Here is a 14,625-nt window from a genome sequence, read left to right as displayed (position 1 = left end):
TTTAACTACAAGATGTTTAGTGCCTCCTTTAGTGTAAGAGATTGTCATATTACATACTTAACACAGCACTCACTGAACCTTTCAGCATTGACTTTGCTGAATAACAACTCAATTTTCTGTGAGTATCAAGTGACAAACATTATAAAGTAGGAGACACATTTGAGAATATTCTACATCTGATAAGCTACTAGGAATTTAATGTATTACTTTTGGTCTTGGCTTTGAAATGCTATCACAGTCCTCTATGCCCTTTACACAAAGAATGATAAGAGTGAATATGAGGTTGATTATATCTCGCAGGTTTAACACTTTGGAACAGGTTTTTAACTTGCCAACGAGAACACAAAACTGCTACGGTGGATCAGACAGCAGCATGTTACAGAAACCGCCCAATTCAGAATCTACCCCTCGTCTCTCTTCACACACCTCTGCACCTGCAGCCAAGCAATGATTTCATTCCTTGAGCACACAAGTACGAATATGAGGTTTGAAACTAGAAAAAAGCAATTCTGACTTTAGTGCCTGATGGATTTGAAACTGTCTGCAGCATTAGTCCATCTGTTACTAACTTTGAATGCATTGTTTTTTCAAACTCAACCACCATCAATCAGTACTTTGCTTTTGGTCTAAACTTCTACCCCGTACTATACTTTCCTGCCTTAGGAATCTATCAAATTCCTAAATCTTATTCTCACAAGTGTTTTTAACTGATCTAATTCAAATAATTTGCTAGTTCCCACATTGTACATTCTCCATTTCTGTATTTTAATAATCTGGATCTTATTTCCTTTCAAAGGATGATGAATTAAATATTTGATCTAAAACCACTGCCTGGATATTTAAAACTAATATGCCAGATGTTACAAGAGATGCTATGAACAATTCAACTTACTTCTCCTCTAATTTCAGCAATTTCTCATTTTTTTATCCACATACTTACTCGTCTGAGTCTTTCTTACTTTCTTCAATAAAAGCAATGGATTCTGATCGAAGGCGGTTTGTAACTTCATACGTACGGAGAGTAACACCAAATATGTCTTCATGATAACGGTTTTCATCCTGCAGTATTAAAGAAGACATAGGTAAGCTATACAGCCAGCCAGAGGTCTGACTAATGTCAGGGAAAAAATCATCATTGCATTAATACTTTGCATTATTTGAAAATATTTTTCATTGTCAATATGATTTAATTCTGAGGAAACTAGAATATAAAGCAAAAATTGCATTTTGTTAATGAAAACTCTTACATGATTATTTTGTTATTTTGGACTACATTTTGGCCCATGATATCAAAAGAAGGTAGTTATCATGCACTCCATGTTCTAAGTTTTGAATTATACATCTGTCTTAACATGTAAGACCAGATGATGCCTTTTGTGATTATAATGAAGAAAATCTAACAGTCTTCTAAATGTTGAAGCACTAATAATAAGCATTTCTTTTGGGCCTCCTTATCTCGAGAGACAATGGATACGCGCCTGGAGGTGGTCAGTGGTTTGTGAAGCAGCGCCTGGAGTGGCTATAAAGGCCAATTCTGGAGTGACAGGCTCTTCCACAGGTGCTGCAGAGAAATTTGTTTGTTGGGGCTGTTGCACAGTTGGCTCTCCCCTTGCGCCTCTGTCTTTTTTCCTGCCAACTACTAAGTCTCTTCGACTCGCCACAATTTAGCCCTGTCTTTATGGCTGCCCGCCAGCTCTGGCGAATGCTGGCAACTGACTCCCACGACTTGTGATCAATGTCACACGATTTCATGTCGCGTTTGCAGACGTCTTTATAACGAAGACATGGACGGCCGGTGGGTCTGATACCAGTGGCGAGCTCGCTGTACAATGTGTCTTTGGGGATCCTGCCATCTTCCATGCGGCTCACATGGCCAAGCCATCTCAAGCGCCGCTGACTCAGTAGTGTGTATAAGCTGGGGGTGTTGGCCGCTTCAAGGACTTCTGTGTTGGAGATATAGTCCTGCCACCTGATGCCAAGTATTCTCCGAAGGCAGCGAAGATGGAATGAATTGAGACGTTGCTCTTGGCTGGCATACGTTGTCCAGGCCTCGCTGCCGTAGAGCAAGGTACTGAGGACACAGGCCTGATACACTCGGACTTTTGTGTTCCGTGTCAGTGCGCCATTTTCCCACACTCTCTTGGCCAGTCTGGACATAGCAGTGGAAGCCTTACCCATGCGCTTGTTGATTTCTGCATCTAGAGACAGGTTACTGGTGATAGTTGAGCCTAGGTAGGTGAACTCTTGAACCACTTCCAGAGCGTGGTCGCCAATATTGATGGATGGAGCATTTCTGACATCCTGCCCCATGATGTTCGTTTTCTTGAGGCTGATGGTTAGGCCAAATTCATTGCAGGCAGACGCAAACCTGTCGATGAGACTCTGCAGGCATTCTTCAGTGTGAGATGTTAAAGCAGCATCGTCAGCAAAGAGGAGTTCTCTGATGAGGACTTTCCGTACTTTGGACTTCGCTCTTAGACGGGCAAGGTTGAACAACCTGCCCCCTGATCTTGTGTGGAGGAAAATTCCTTCTTCAGAGGATTTGAACGCATGTGAAAGCAGCAGGGAGAAGAAAATCCCAAAAAGTGTGGGTGCGAGAACACAGCCCTGTTTCACACCACTCAGGATAGGAAAGGGCTCTGATGAGGAGCCACCATGTTGAATTGTGCCTTTCATATTGTCATGGAATGAGGTGATGATACTTAGTAGCTTTGGTGGACATCTGATCTTTTCTAGTAGTCTGAAGAGACCACGTCTGCTGACGAGGTCAAAGGCTTTGGTGAGATCAATGAAAGCAATGTAGAGGGGCATCTGTTGTTCACGGCATTTCTCCTGTATCTGACGAAGGGAGAACAGCATGTCAATAGTCGATCTCTCTGCACGAAAGCCACACTGTGCCTCAGGGTAGACGCGCTCGGCCAGCTTCTGGAGCCTGTTCAGAGCGACTCGAGCAAAGACTTTCCCCACTATGCTGAGCATATGGGTAAGAGAATTAATTAGTTTGTATAAATCTATCTAAAATGTCAGGTGTGTCAGTTATAGATTCCTGAGTTGGATTAAGATTCTATGCTATAGTCTTTGTCTACCATTGTTGTTTAAGACTCATTTTGATCAATAGTCAGTTTGGATCAAAAACAGCAGAGTAGATCAGAATGGATGGTATTGTAATTGACAACAGCCCAGACATTGCTGGAAATGTAAAGTTAAAAAAAACTATTTACAATTTACTACCTGTTGGAGTGAGACGCCATAGTTTTAATTCTTTCCTTTCTGGGCTGGAGAGCTTGAGTTTCATGCCTGGACCATAATTTAAGTTATTAACAGAGTCCTAACCACAGGAAATGCCAGCCCTAAATGGGTGTGATGAAATCTATTCATACTTACAGAGTAAATCCAGATATTTCTTGCGACTCATGGGGAGGTTGATGTTGCGATCCCATTTTTACAAAGCTAATCTTCCAGCAATTTGTGGTGATTCACAACTCATGGGCATATCTCTTCCTCACCACAACTTTGTGATTTTTATGCATTAATAATGGCGTACATTTTAAACTCACCACAATTTTCCCAGCAATTTCTGGGCCATTGTACTGAAGGTGGCAGCAACAAGACGATATGTTCTTTTGCATCACTTTTCGAGAGCACCACCCCATTTCTGCCAGGTGGTAGGACTCAAAATTTAGCCCTATATGCCCAAAAGTCAGTCAAATACATCCTACTGAAATATACTTATTGTATGTTCTAAAACATTAGTTTCTCCGGTAAAGTGCTTTGGATTAATTTTGCTTCTCAAGCTTTCCGATCCTGAGTTCTCCATCCCGGCAGTTCTGCATCATTTGTCATGAACCTCATAATGTTGCATCTACACCTGAAACTGGGCTAGAAACACAAACTGGGCTTTATTATAATCTCAAGTAAAAGAAATGCATTTCAGGCCAGTCAACATCAGAAAGAGAAACATGTGATACTGAGGAAGTATTGTACGGTCGGAAGTGCTGTCTTTTGGCAGTTTAAATTGAGGCTCTGTTTGCCCTCAGGTGGATATAAAAGATCCCATGGTGCTATTCAGAGAAGAGCAGGGCATGTCCTGGCCAACATTTATCCTTCACTCAACATGACCAAAAAACAGTCATTTATCTCACTATTGCTTAGGGCAACTCGTATGTAAATTGACTGTTGTGTTTATCTATATAACAAAAGTGACTGCATTTTAAAAGTAATTCATTAGATGTAAAACATTTTAAGCTTTCCTGAGTATGTCAATGGTACTATATAAATGCTTACTCTTAGCTTGCTGATGAAGACCCCGGCATCTTCTAATGATAACTTCCCATGCTGCTTCACGATGTGCTGAATTGTCTTCAGGACATCACCTGCCATAGTAACATCTCCACAAACATATATGTGTCCACTTTGCTCTTGTAGCTGTTTGAATATTTGGTCAGAAAGCTGTTCACGTAAGACGTCTTGCACGTATTTCTGAAACCAGACAGATACTTCAGTGTAATAAAAGCAAAATACTGCGGATGCTGGAAATCTGAAATAAAAACAAGAAATGCTGGAACCACTCCGAAGTGGTTCCGAAGAAGGGTCATTGACCCAAAACGTTAACTCTGCTTCTCTTTCCACATATGCTGCCAGACCTGCTGAGATACTTCAGTGTGTTTACTCCCAATAAATACTAGTTTGAAATTTCTAATTTGGAACAGCATTAAATGGACCTTGAAGTGTTTGGAAAAGCTTGCCAATGCTGGTTGCACACATACAATGGATGGGATTTTATCTGGACAATGGGGGTTTCAATCACTGGCTAAAGCACTAGCAAGAGCCCCACGTCACCTCCTCTGGGGAAGGCCTGCCAAATCAAGTGCCAATTCTGCATTTAAGTGGACAGCGGCAGGCCTTCCCCAGATCAAAGACCCTGGCGACAGAAGTCCTGCCCTCTAAGAGCTGTGGTCGCTTCCTATTAGCAGATGTAATGTACAACAATGCTCCACTCTGGTTAATCAACGTGTACGCCCCGGTCCAATACAGCGAGCAGCTGACCGTTCACCAGCAGCTCCCACTGCTGCTGGCGATGTCCAGGCCGGACATTCAGAGTGGTGACTTCAACTGCATCATTGATGCAGCTGGACGATCCAGCAGTGATGACAGGAACTGGACACTATGTCCAGATTCCTAATGGAAACAGTAAAAGATGCCAGGCTGCACGACATCTTCAGTAACCCTGAAGACGGAGCACAGCGTAGATACACCTGGTCAAGACTGGATGGGTCTGCCCTTTCCAGGATTGACTTCCTGTTTGTGTCGCGTGCATTCACGGTCAGATCCACGAGGTCAAGCCGGTGTTCTTCTCTAACCACTGCCTCCTACTGGCCAACTGTCACCTACAGGACAACCAGCGAGTTGGCAGGGGAACATGGTAGCTGAATGATCAGAGGCCTTTTTTTTCCAAAAATATACTTAATTCATAAAAAATACATTACAACACAATTCAAAACAGCACTAAGTTGACATTCCAGAAAATGCAAAGGAAATCAATTTTCTTCAATACAGGAGTGAGTTGCCTCACAACCCTTCCATTCCATTCCATTTTATATGCCATGTACATTTTACAGCAAACCCATATTTGGTGTATACAGCCTGAGGGGTTTTCCATGGATCCAGCCCCTCAGTTCACTATGGCGGGAGGACCTTACAGTTGTCATTCCCCACTGAGCCCTTGTGGCAGCTGACCCAAGCTTTAGTGCATCTCTCAGCACGTAGTACTGGACCTTGGAATGTGCCAGTCTGCAACACTCGGTTGTGAACAACTCTTTGTGCTGGCAGACCAGCAAGTTTCGGGCAGACCAAAGAGGGTCTTTCACCGAATTCATGGTCCTCCAGCAGCAGTTGATGTTTATCTCGGTGTGCGTCCCTGGGAACAGCCCGTAGATCAGACTCCTGTGTTACAGAGCTGCTCGGGATGAACCGTGACAAAAACCACTGCATCTCTTTCCACACCTGCTTTGCAAAGGCACATTCCAGAAGGAGGTGGTTAACAGTCTCTTCCCCACCACAGCCACCTCGAGGGCAGCATGCGGAGGGGGTGAGACTCTGGGTGTGCAGAATCTGACGGGGAGGGCCCTTCTCACCACCAGCCAAGCCACGTCCTGGTGCTTGTTTGAAAGTTCTGGTGTTGAGGCATTCTGCCAAATAACTTTGGCAGTCTGCTTGGGGATGCACCATCTCCTTTTCCCGTGGAGCCTTAAGGACATTCCATGCAGAGGCTTGCAGCTCTTTAACTGAGCAGCGCCACCACAGAGGTGGTGGTTGCTATTAGTACTGGACTCACTGGAGGTTCTGAACCCAGGCCACAGGTAAGTCAAGGCAGGAGGGGTTTTGCAGGGTGGGGCTGGCAGGGAAGGGGAGTGTAGGGGGTGTCTGCATGCCATGTCCTTCGTTCAGGCACTAAGTGCCTCTTAACAAGGGACCCTACCGCACTCCGGAGCCAGCAAGCAACTTGCATGGGTTTGCTTGGTGTGCTCCCCGTGCTGCAGCAGGCCTACCCGCCGCTGGCTAATTCCGACAGCGGTGGGATGAGGTCCTTAATTGGGCATTAATTGCCCAGTTAAAGTCCTCAATTGGTGGCGGGGTGAGAAGGCTGTTCACAGGCCTCCCCGTCCCGGAATTAATTTGGGTGGAGGCGGGAAGGTGGCTGGGACTTCCCCGCCACCATCCCACCTGATTATATGCTCTTCCCGCCTCCAAAGTCACCACGGAGGAGAGCATAAAATTTCCCCAAATTTCCTTTGCTTGACTGGTTGCATCAGAGTGAAAGAGTATATTTCTAAAGTATATTTCAAATGCCCTAAAATAAACTTCATTGCCCAGCGCTTGTAAAGCAGCAGATATTGCATTTGCTGAATCACAAGCATTCCCAATGGCTAATGTGCACCCACCATGGAGTCTTTGGAGATCCCGTCTGTTCCACAAACTGAACCTACGTACCAGAAATCCCCTGGACATGGTGATACTTCTTTTAAAAAAAAGCTGTATTTTGGAAGACAAATAGACTGGGTATTTTGATTAACAAGGATTTGCTATTTATATGGACCTAAAGTATTAAAAACTCCCAATGTCTCAGAAGCCTATTTACACCCTTTAAATGTCTGATATATATAATTTATTTAAGAAAATTTAAAATAACAAAGCTGCAACTAAATAAAATACAGTCGCCTAAAGAAAATACAGAAAACCTGGCACAAAGACTAAATCATAAACTGTCTAAATACCTTTGGTTTTGCAGGTTCACGGGAATAAGCTGTATAGAGTTCCTGAAAGACACCTTTGCTTTTTACTTGAATAGTCTCCTCTCGATAGATGTGGTCGATTTTTGATTGACGACAGCCAAACACAAGTGTCATGGGACACACTTTTACACCTAAAATATAGAAGTGATATCACAAACTTTCATATTAAAGTGATTATAAGACACAAGGGGGCAGATCTCCTGCAGCACTTGACTTCAATAGAAAATACATTTGGGCGAGGTGTGATTTGCTATCCCTCATTTTGCGCTACGGTTCTTCATCCACAAAGGTGTTCAGAAGGCGAGAGAGAGACAGAGGGAACTGTCCCGACTCCAGAAAATTATGCAAAATCTACTCCGGTTGCAGTCAATGGGGGTTGAGGTCAAGGAGGACCTCCAAGAGGTGAAGAGCCAGCAGGCCTCGCTCTTTGCCAAGGAGGCCTCCAAGATCATCTTCCGGTCCAGAGTCCGCTCCATCGAGCAGGATGAGACGTGCTCGCGTTACTTCTTCCAAAAGGTACACAGAGAGAGCTCTGTTATCAGCAGCCTGAAGGAAGAAGATGGCTCGGTAACGTCTTCGCAGTCCGACATACTAAGGATCAGCAAATCCTTTTATGCTGGGCTGTATGACGCGAAGCCCACAGACAGCAGAGCCTCCCAGTCCTTCCTGTCATCTATCACAGAGGTCTTAGATGACAGCAGGAGGGAGAGACTGGACAAGCCGCTAACTCTGGACGAGCTGACAAAGGCCGTCGAGTCTTTCGAGACGAGTAAAACTCCCGGGAGCGACGGCTTACCGGTCGAGTTGTACTCGGCCCTGTGGGACTGGGTCGGCCCGGACCTGCTGGAAGTATACGAGAGTAGGCTCCTGGCCGGCAGCATGTCAGAATCCATGAGAAAAGGCATCATCACCCTCATTTACAAGCAGAAGGGGGAGAGGGCAGAAATCAGAAATTGGCGGCCCATCTCACTGCTTAATGTTGATTACAAGATTCTGTCCAAAGTCATAGCCAGTCGAGTCAAGTCTGCTCTGGAGTTGGTGATTCACCCCGATCAGACCTGTACTGTACCCGGCAGGAAGATCTCTGATAGTCTCGCGCTACTCAGGGATACGATCGCCTACGTACGGGACAGGAGGGTGGACACCTGCCACATCAGCCTGGACCAGGAGAAGGCTTTTGACAGGATATCGCACACCTACATGATGGACGTGCTTTCCAAAATGGGGTTTGGGGAGGGAATCTGCAATTGGATCCAACTGCTCTACACAAACATCAGTAGCGCAGTCTCAATCAACGGGTGGGAATCTGAAAGTTTCCCGATCAAATATGGAGTCAGACAGGGCTGCCCTCTGTCCCCGGTCTTGTTTGTTTGCTGTATTGAACCCTTTGCTGAGTCTATTAGGAAGGATGCGAGCATAAGAGGGGTGACAATCCCAGGCAGCGGAGGCACTCAGGTCAAAACCTCCCTGTACATGGATGACGTCGCCGTTTTCTGCTCGGATCCGCTGTCCGTGCGCAGACTGATGAGCATCTGCGACCAGTTCGAACTGGCCTCGGGAGCCAAAGTTAACCACGGCAAGAGCGAGGCCATGTTCTTTGGCAACTGGGCTGACCGATACTTTGTCCCCTTCACCATCAGGTCAGACTACCTGAAGGTGCTGGGGATATGGTTCGGAAGGGCCGGGGCGTGCACCAAAACATGGGAGGAGCGAGTAGCCAAGGTACGACAAAAGTTGGGCATGTGGGGGCAGCGATCTCTCTCCATTGTAGGTAAGAACCTGGTCATCAGGTGCGAGGCGCTCACGTTGTTGCTCTACGTGGCGCAGCTCTGGCCCATACCCCACTCCTGCGCCGTGGCAGTCACCCGAGCCATTTTCCGCTTCGTCTGGGGATCTAAAATGGACCGGGTCCGGAGGGACACGATGTTCAAATCTCTGGACAAGGGCGGGAAAAATGTACCCAACGCGGCCCTCATCCTGATGACCACCTTCGTGTGCGGCTGCATCAAGCTGTGTGTAGACCTCCAGTACGCAAACTCCAAGTGTCACTACGTGCTGAAGTTCTATCTGTCCCCGGTGTTGCGAAGGATGGGCCTGGTCACATTGCCACGGAACGCTCCGTGCAGTTGGGCGGTGCCGTACCACCTATCCTTCGTGGAGCAGTTTCTGCGGGAAAACACCTTGCACCACCGGTCCATCAGGCAGTGGTCTGCACGGAATGTCCTCAAGGCCCTGCGGGAAAAGGAAACGGTGGATCATGTCGGATGGTTCCCCGAGCAGACCGTCAAAGTCATTTGGCGGAATGCCTCATCACCAGAACTTTCAAACAAGCACCAAGACGTAGCTTGGCTGGTGGTGAGAAGGGCCCTCCCCGTCAGAACCTTCATGCACACCCGAAGTCTCGCCCCCTCCGCTCAGTGCCCCCGCGTTGGCTGTGGTGGGGAAGAGACGGTCGCACACCTCCTCCTGGAATGTGCCTTTGCAAAGCAGGTGTGGAAAGAGATGCAGTGGTTTTTGTCAAGGTTCATCCCAAGCAGCTCTGTAACACAGGAGTCTGTGCTCTACGGGCTGTTCCCAGGGACGCACACCGAGACAAACATCAACTGCTGCTGGAGGACTATCAATTCGGTGAAAGACGCCCGTTGGTCTGCCCGAAACTTGCTGGTCTTCCAGCGCAACGAGTTGTCCACCACCGAATGTTGCAGACTGGCACATTCCAAGGTCCAGGACTACGTGCTGAGGGACGCACTAAAGCTTGGGGCAGCCGCAGCAAAGGCTCAATGGGGAAAGACCACAGTGTAAGGTTCCCCCACCAAGCTGGACTGAGGGGCTGGATCCATGGAAAACCCCTTGAACTGTGTCGTTAATATTCTCAATTGCTGTAAATGTAAAACTGTAATTGACATGACAATTGTGAAACGGAAGGGTTGGGAAGAAACTCATGACAGTATTGAAGGAAACTGATCTCCCTTGCAATGTTTGTATTTTTTGGTGCTGTTTGGAAACTGTTTGGCAATGTAATTTTTACAGATTTTTATGAATAAAGTATATTTTGGAAAAAAAAAAATCCCTCATTTTGCGCTACTGTCCAATTTCATCCTCTGAGCTTCTGAATAATTGAAAGAAAATATTTTCATTGACATTGAAGTTCATGGAGGTGATTTAGCAACTGCACAGAATGAAGAAAAAGGTTGTGAACACTGAAGACATAGCATCTGAAAGAAGTTGATTAATATCGAGTCAAATTAGCAACAAAGAATGGACTGAATTGAATGATGATTGGAGGAGATAATCGACATGAAGAGGAAAGAAGGATTCCTCAGCCCTCTGTTCTTTCTCATACTCTTTTCCTACCTCATATCAATAACCTCACCAGTTAGGCAGTCCTAAGCAATATACGTCTTTTTAAACAAACGTAACATTCATGCTTAGTCCTATAGGAGGAAATACTTAACAGGTCTGGTATGCTTTAAGCTCCTCTCTTTATTGTCTTATTTTGATGACCTACCTTTGTGCTCAATATCGTGCAGCCGCTGCTGCCAGAAGCTTCTGAAGGGAGCGATTCCAGTTCCTGGTCCAATTAATATGCAAGGAACCATTTGATCTATTGGCAATCTGAAAGAAGGTGCTCTGCATCCAAATACATAAAATATATTAATACAGGCCTCTGTCATTGTTTACTATGATTGCTATTCTATGATAACTGAATGAATCTTTTGATAAATGATTTGAGATTTGTGACTGTATTTCCATATTTTTGGTCATTTCAACATTAGTCCTCTGTAAAGCTAACAGTCCAGATGACAGGCTAGAGCTACATGACTTTCTTTTATAAAACAATTGCTGCTCCCTTCTCATCAAATTCTTGAAGTCTTAGTAATTGAAAAAATGCTCCTGTTGTGTCTCGGACAGTTACAATGAGAGAAAATCAAATTAAGAGCCATAACTGAGTCTCCTAGCAGCCAGCATGGGTAGAGTACTGGGAGTGAGTTGCTTGTTTGCCCTCAGTCCCAAGAGGCACATGGCCCAGTGAGACCAGACTTGGCAAACTGCAGGGGTACAACCAAAATAGGAACATAGGACTGAGGAGCAGGAGTAGGCCATTCGGCTCTTCGAGCCTGCTCCGCCATTCGATAAGATCATGACTGATCTGTTTGTGGTCTCAACTCCACTTTCCTGTCTACACCCCATAATCCTTGACTCCATTGTCGATCAAAAATCTATCCAACTCAACCTTGAACGAATTCAAGTGAGAAATTTTGATTCTCTTAAAGTCTTTGGTGAAAGAATAACCATAAATCTTGCAATTAAAGAAGAGTTGTTGCAATAAAGTTACTAATTTCACCGCAAATGTTTTACAGGTCTCTGCTATGGTACAAATGCAGACAGGTGGGGAATGCGGAGGACTGGAGTGCATGACGCACATGCGGCTGCCAAACTGTTGGTGGTGGCAGTGACGACAAATCTGTGGAAGGTAAGGGTGTGACATGAGATACTTCATAGTATTCTATTATGCAGAATATAATTGGTATCTGGTTGTATTACCTCAGTAAACCAATTTAAAATACTGAAATCAATGCAATCTTGCAGATAGTGCACGGAACCCAAAATGTTTCAATACTGTGAGTCTTACACCACTTTAAATGATTATCACCCTACTTATATAATCAGTGAGAAATCTATAACCATCCATCTTTCACCAGTTTCTCCAGACTTAACCCAGTCTTGGAAGGACAAAATCTGTAATTGTGCCACCAACTTTCACTATTCAAGTCAATAAATGTTTACACATCCATTGTCAGGTTATGTTGGGATCCCAGTGACAACCATTTGTATCATAACAGATCCTCCAAAATGTATAAAACAATAATTTCCTTTAGCATTAAGTGCAGATTCTGTGGAAATGGAAAAAATGGCAGGCTTTGGTGTATGTCTGCATAAAGATGAACTAGCTTCATGATGAAATGAGAGTCTCAGTCATGTCCTCAAGAAGTCATTAAATGGCCATTTTTTGTCTTTATAAAAGCCTCACACAAGCCTTGCAACTGGAGTGGTGCTGTATTATGTTTTAAATTCGTGTGCCTATCTCCTGGATCTGCGTGCTTTACCTCACTTACAGGTTAAACTTTAAAGCTGCTACATGAAATTCTGTTCGGAGTAATAGACGTAAATGATGTGTGAAATATCTGATCTGAGTGTGAGGTTGTAACACCAGTGGCCTCTTCACTCTTTTGTTGCTCCATCCATGATCAGTTTAAGCTCTGACTGTAACATATCCTATGTACATTGAATCCAAAATAGACATAGTTGCAGGCACTAGCATGCACTTTACAATATACACTTTACTTGCACAGTGCTTTGGAGAAAGGGAAATTTATTACTTTTTTCTCCTTATTAACTAGGAATGCTCAGATTGCCTGGGTGCAGTTCACCACGGGGAATTTCAGTGGGAGAATTTCCCATTACACCCTGGCACAGGAAAGTCTGAACTATCTTTCTTAAAAGTGCTTTTAAAATTCAAGGATCTATATTTGTGTAAAGATTTGCAGAATGGATTTATACAGACCAGACTGCTGTTAAACTTCATACTTTCATGAAAAACTGATTACCCTCTGACAAAGCAAGGCACCGTTTCATCTCGGTCTATCCTGTTAAGCCAGGAAGAGCAGACTCCATGGTGCAGTGATCCTTCACCATCTGTAAACATAAAGACATAAGCTCATTATCAAAGATAATCACACTATATTTCACTTAAATTGTTGGTTATTCTCCATTCTCTTTTACTCTCTTCACCCTCGTCATGCAGCATCCCAACACCCAAGCTAAGCTTCGCAGCCTCTGTAACCAGTCACTAGAATGAGACAGGATGTGGTCTTCACTAGTGAAGTTATCCTTTGCAATATCCTATGGAAGTATGCAATGGACCATGTCCTACCATTGTTTAGGATGGTGCATTGCTGCCATTGTATAGAATGGTGCTTTGTTACTAAACCGCAACATGTAACACCTTTTAACAGAACAAAATAAAAATATCTTGCCATCTAAAACTTAACGTAAAACAAATACCAAGCAACAAGTACCAAAATTAGTTGGCAGCCTTTGAGATAAGAATAATAATCTTCCATTTACTCTTGTCTTGTTAAGACCTGACTCCAGTACATGACCAGTAGATTCCAACCAAACCCAAACTTGGCACCATCCAATCCTTAATACTTGATTTACTTTGTCAGCTCTCCTGCTCTTTTCAACATCCATAGTGCCATGCACAATGGATCTCGGACCTGTTTCTGGCGGGGGCAGCTATCACCTTTTCCAAACGGTAGGCACTGCATAGCATTATTAGGGCTTCTTCCAGAGTGATCTTCTGGATTAGTTTGAATTGCCGAAGTGGGCCAGAGAGGAATTTCCCTGACTTTTGTTCCTCCCAAATTGGCCTGGGCTTTTCTCTTTTATCACCTTTCTCAGGAGATCACACGGATTTGGGTGCAGTGCGGATTCTTTATATTGTGATGCACAGGGAGCCACAATTATGTGGGACAGGCCAGACGGACCACAGGGTTTTCTCCTGTTCATCATTGTTCATGGGTTCATCTGTGTTTCATAATGGACAAATGCGTGAGGTGAAGCTCGTGTCACCTAACAGCTGTCATGATATGTTTAGTTTAGTTTAGAGATACAGCACTGAAACAGGCCCTTCGGCCCACCGAGTCTGTGCCGACCATCAACCACCCATTTATACTAATCTGACACTAATTCCATAATCCTACCACATCCCCACCTGTCCCTATATTTCCCTACCACCTACCTATACTAGGGGCAATTTATAATGGCCAATTAACCTATCAACCTATAGGCTTGGACCCGCATGCCAGATATTATCCCAATATCACCATTGTACATATCTTCAATTTTTCATCCTTACACTTGGGGATAACTTTACTGTCGCTACTATATATTGGAAATCCTCCTAAAAAATATCTATTCTAAGCACAACAATATAGCAGCAATGAGCAAATCTCATACTTCTGATGCGTGTACCTCTTGTGCGATATGAAACCACAGCCACTGTAAGGTGAATCTCGTCTGGGTACATGTCAGGAGATGAGCTGATAGAGTAATATCGAGGCTGCAGCAGAGGAAGCTGGGTAAGTAGGAGGGTTGCTGGCACCTGAATGGAAGGAAACTCCTCCAGCACTTCCACCACGGTCGGGTTATTGTACCACTTCCATTCCTCATACTCCTGTAATCCCTAGCAATGGAATGCATGGTCCTTATTAAACCACTGCTGCAGGCATAGCATATTACAGTTAGGATTATTGTATGCATCAAGGGT

The 14,625-nt window shown here is 44.6% G+C and overlaps 1 protein-coding gene across 3 annotated transcripts in view; it reads right to left on the bottom strand.

Moving 5' to 3' along the window:
- The window catches only part of nos1 (nitric oxide synthase 1 (neuronal)), a 144,751-nt gene that overhangs the window by 4,715 nt on the left and 125,411 nt on the right, over positions 1-14,625 (bottom strand). For all 3 annotated transcript variants that reach the window (XM_068055179.1, XM_068055180.1, XM_068055181.1), the window contains 6 exons: positions 14,331-14,541; positions 12,902-12,989; positions 10,801-10,922; positions 7,275-7,423; positions 4,285-4,479; positions 941-1,059 (listed from right to left, as the gene is read on the bottom strand). In XM_068055179.1, the coding sequence (XP_067911280.1) occupies positions 941-1,059; positions 4,285-4,479; positions 7,275-7,423; positions 10,801-10,922; positions 12,902-12,989; positions 14,331-14,541 (884 nt within the window). The remainder of the gene's footprint in view (positions 1-940; positions 1,060-4,284; positions 4,480-7,274; positions 7,424-10,800; positions 10,923-12,901; positions 12,990-14,330; positions 14,542-14,625) is intronic.

Source organism: Heterodontus francisci, chromosome 23 (genome assembly GCF_036365525.1).
Source record: "Heterodontus francisci isolate sHetFra1 chromosome 23, sHetFra1.hap1, whole genome shotgun sequence".
In the NCBI taxonomy this organism is placed as follows: Eukaryota; Metazoa; Chordata; class Chondrichthyes; order Heterodontiformes; family Heterodontidae; genus Heterodontus; species Heterodontus francisci.
The sequence above is the reverse complement of the archived record's forward strand: the minus strand, read 5'-3'. Positions and strand labels throughout refer to the sequence as shown.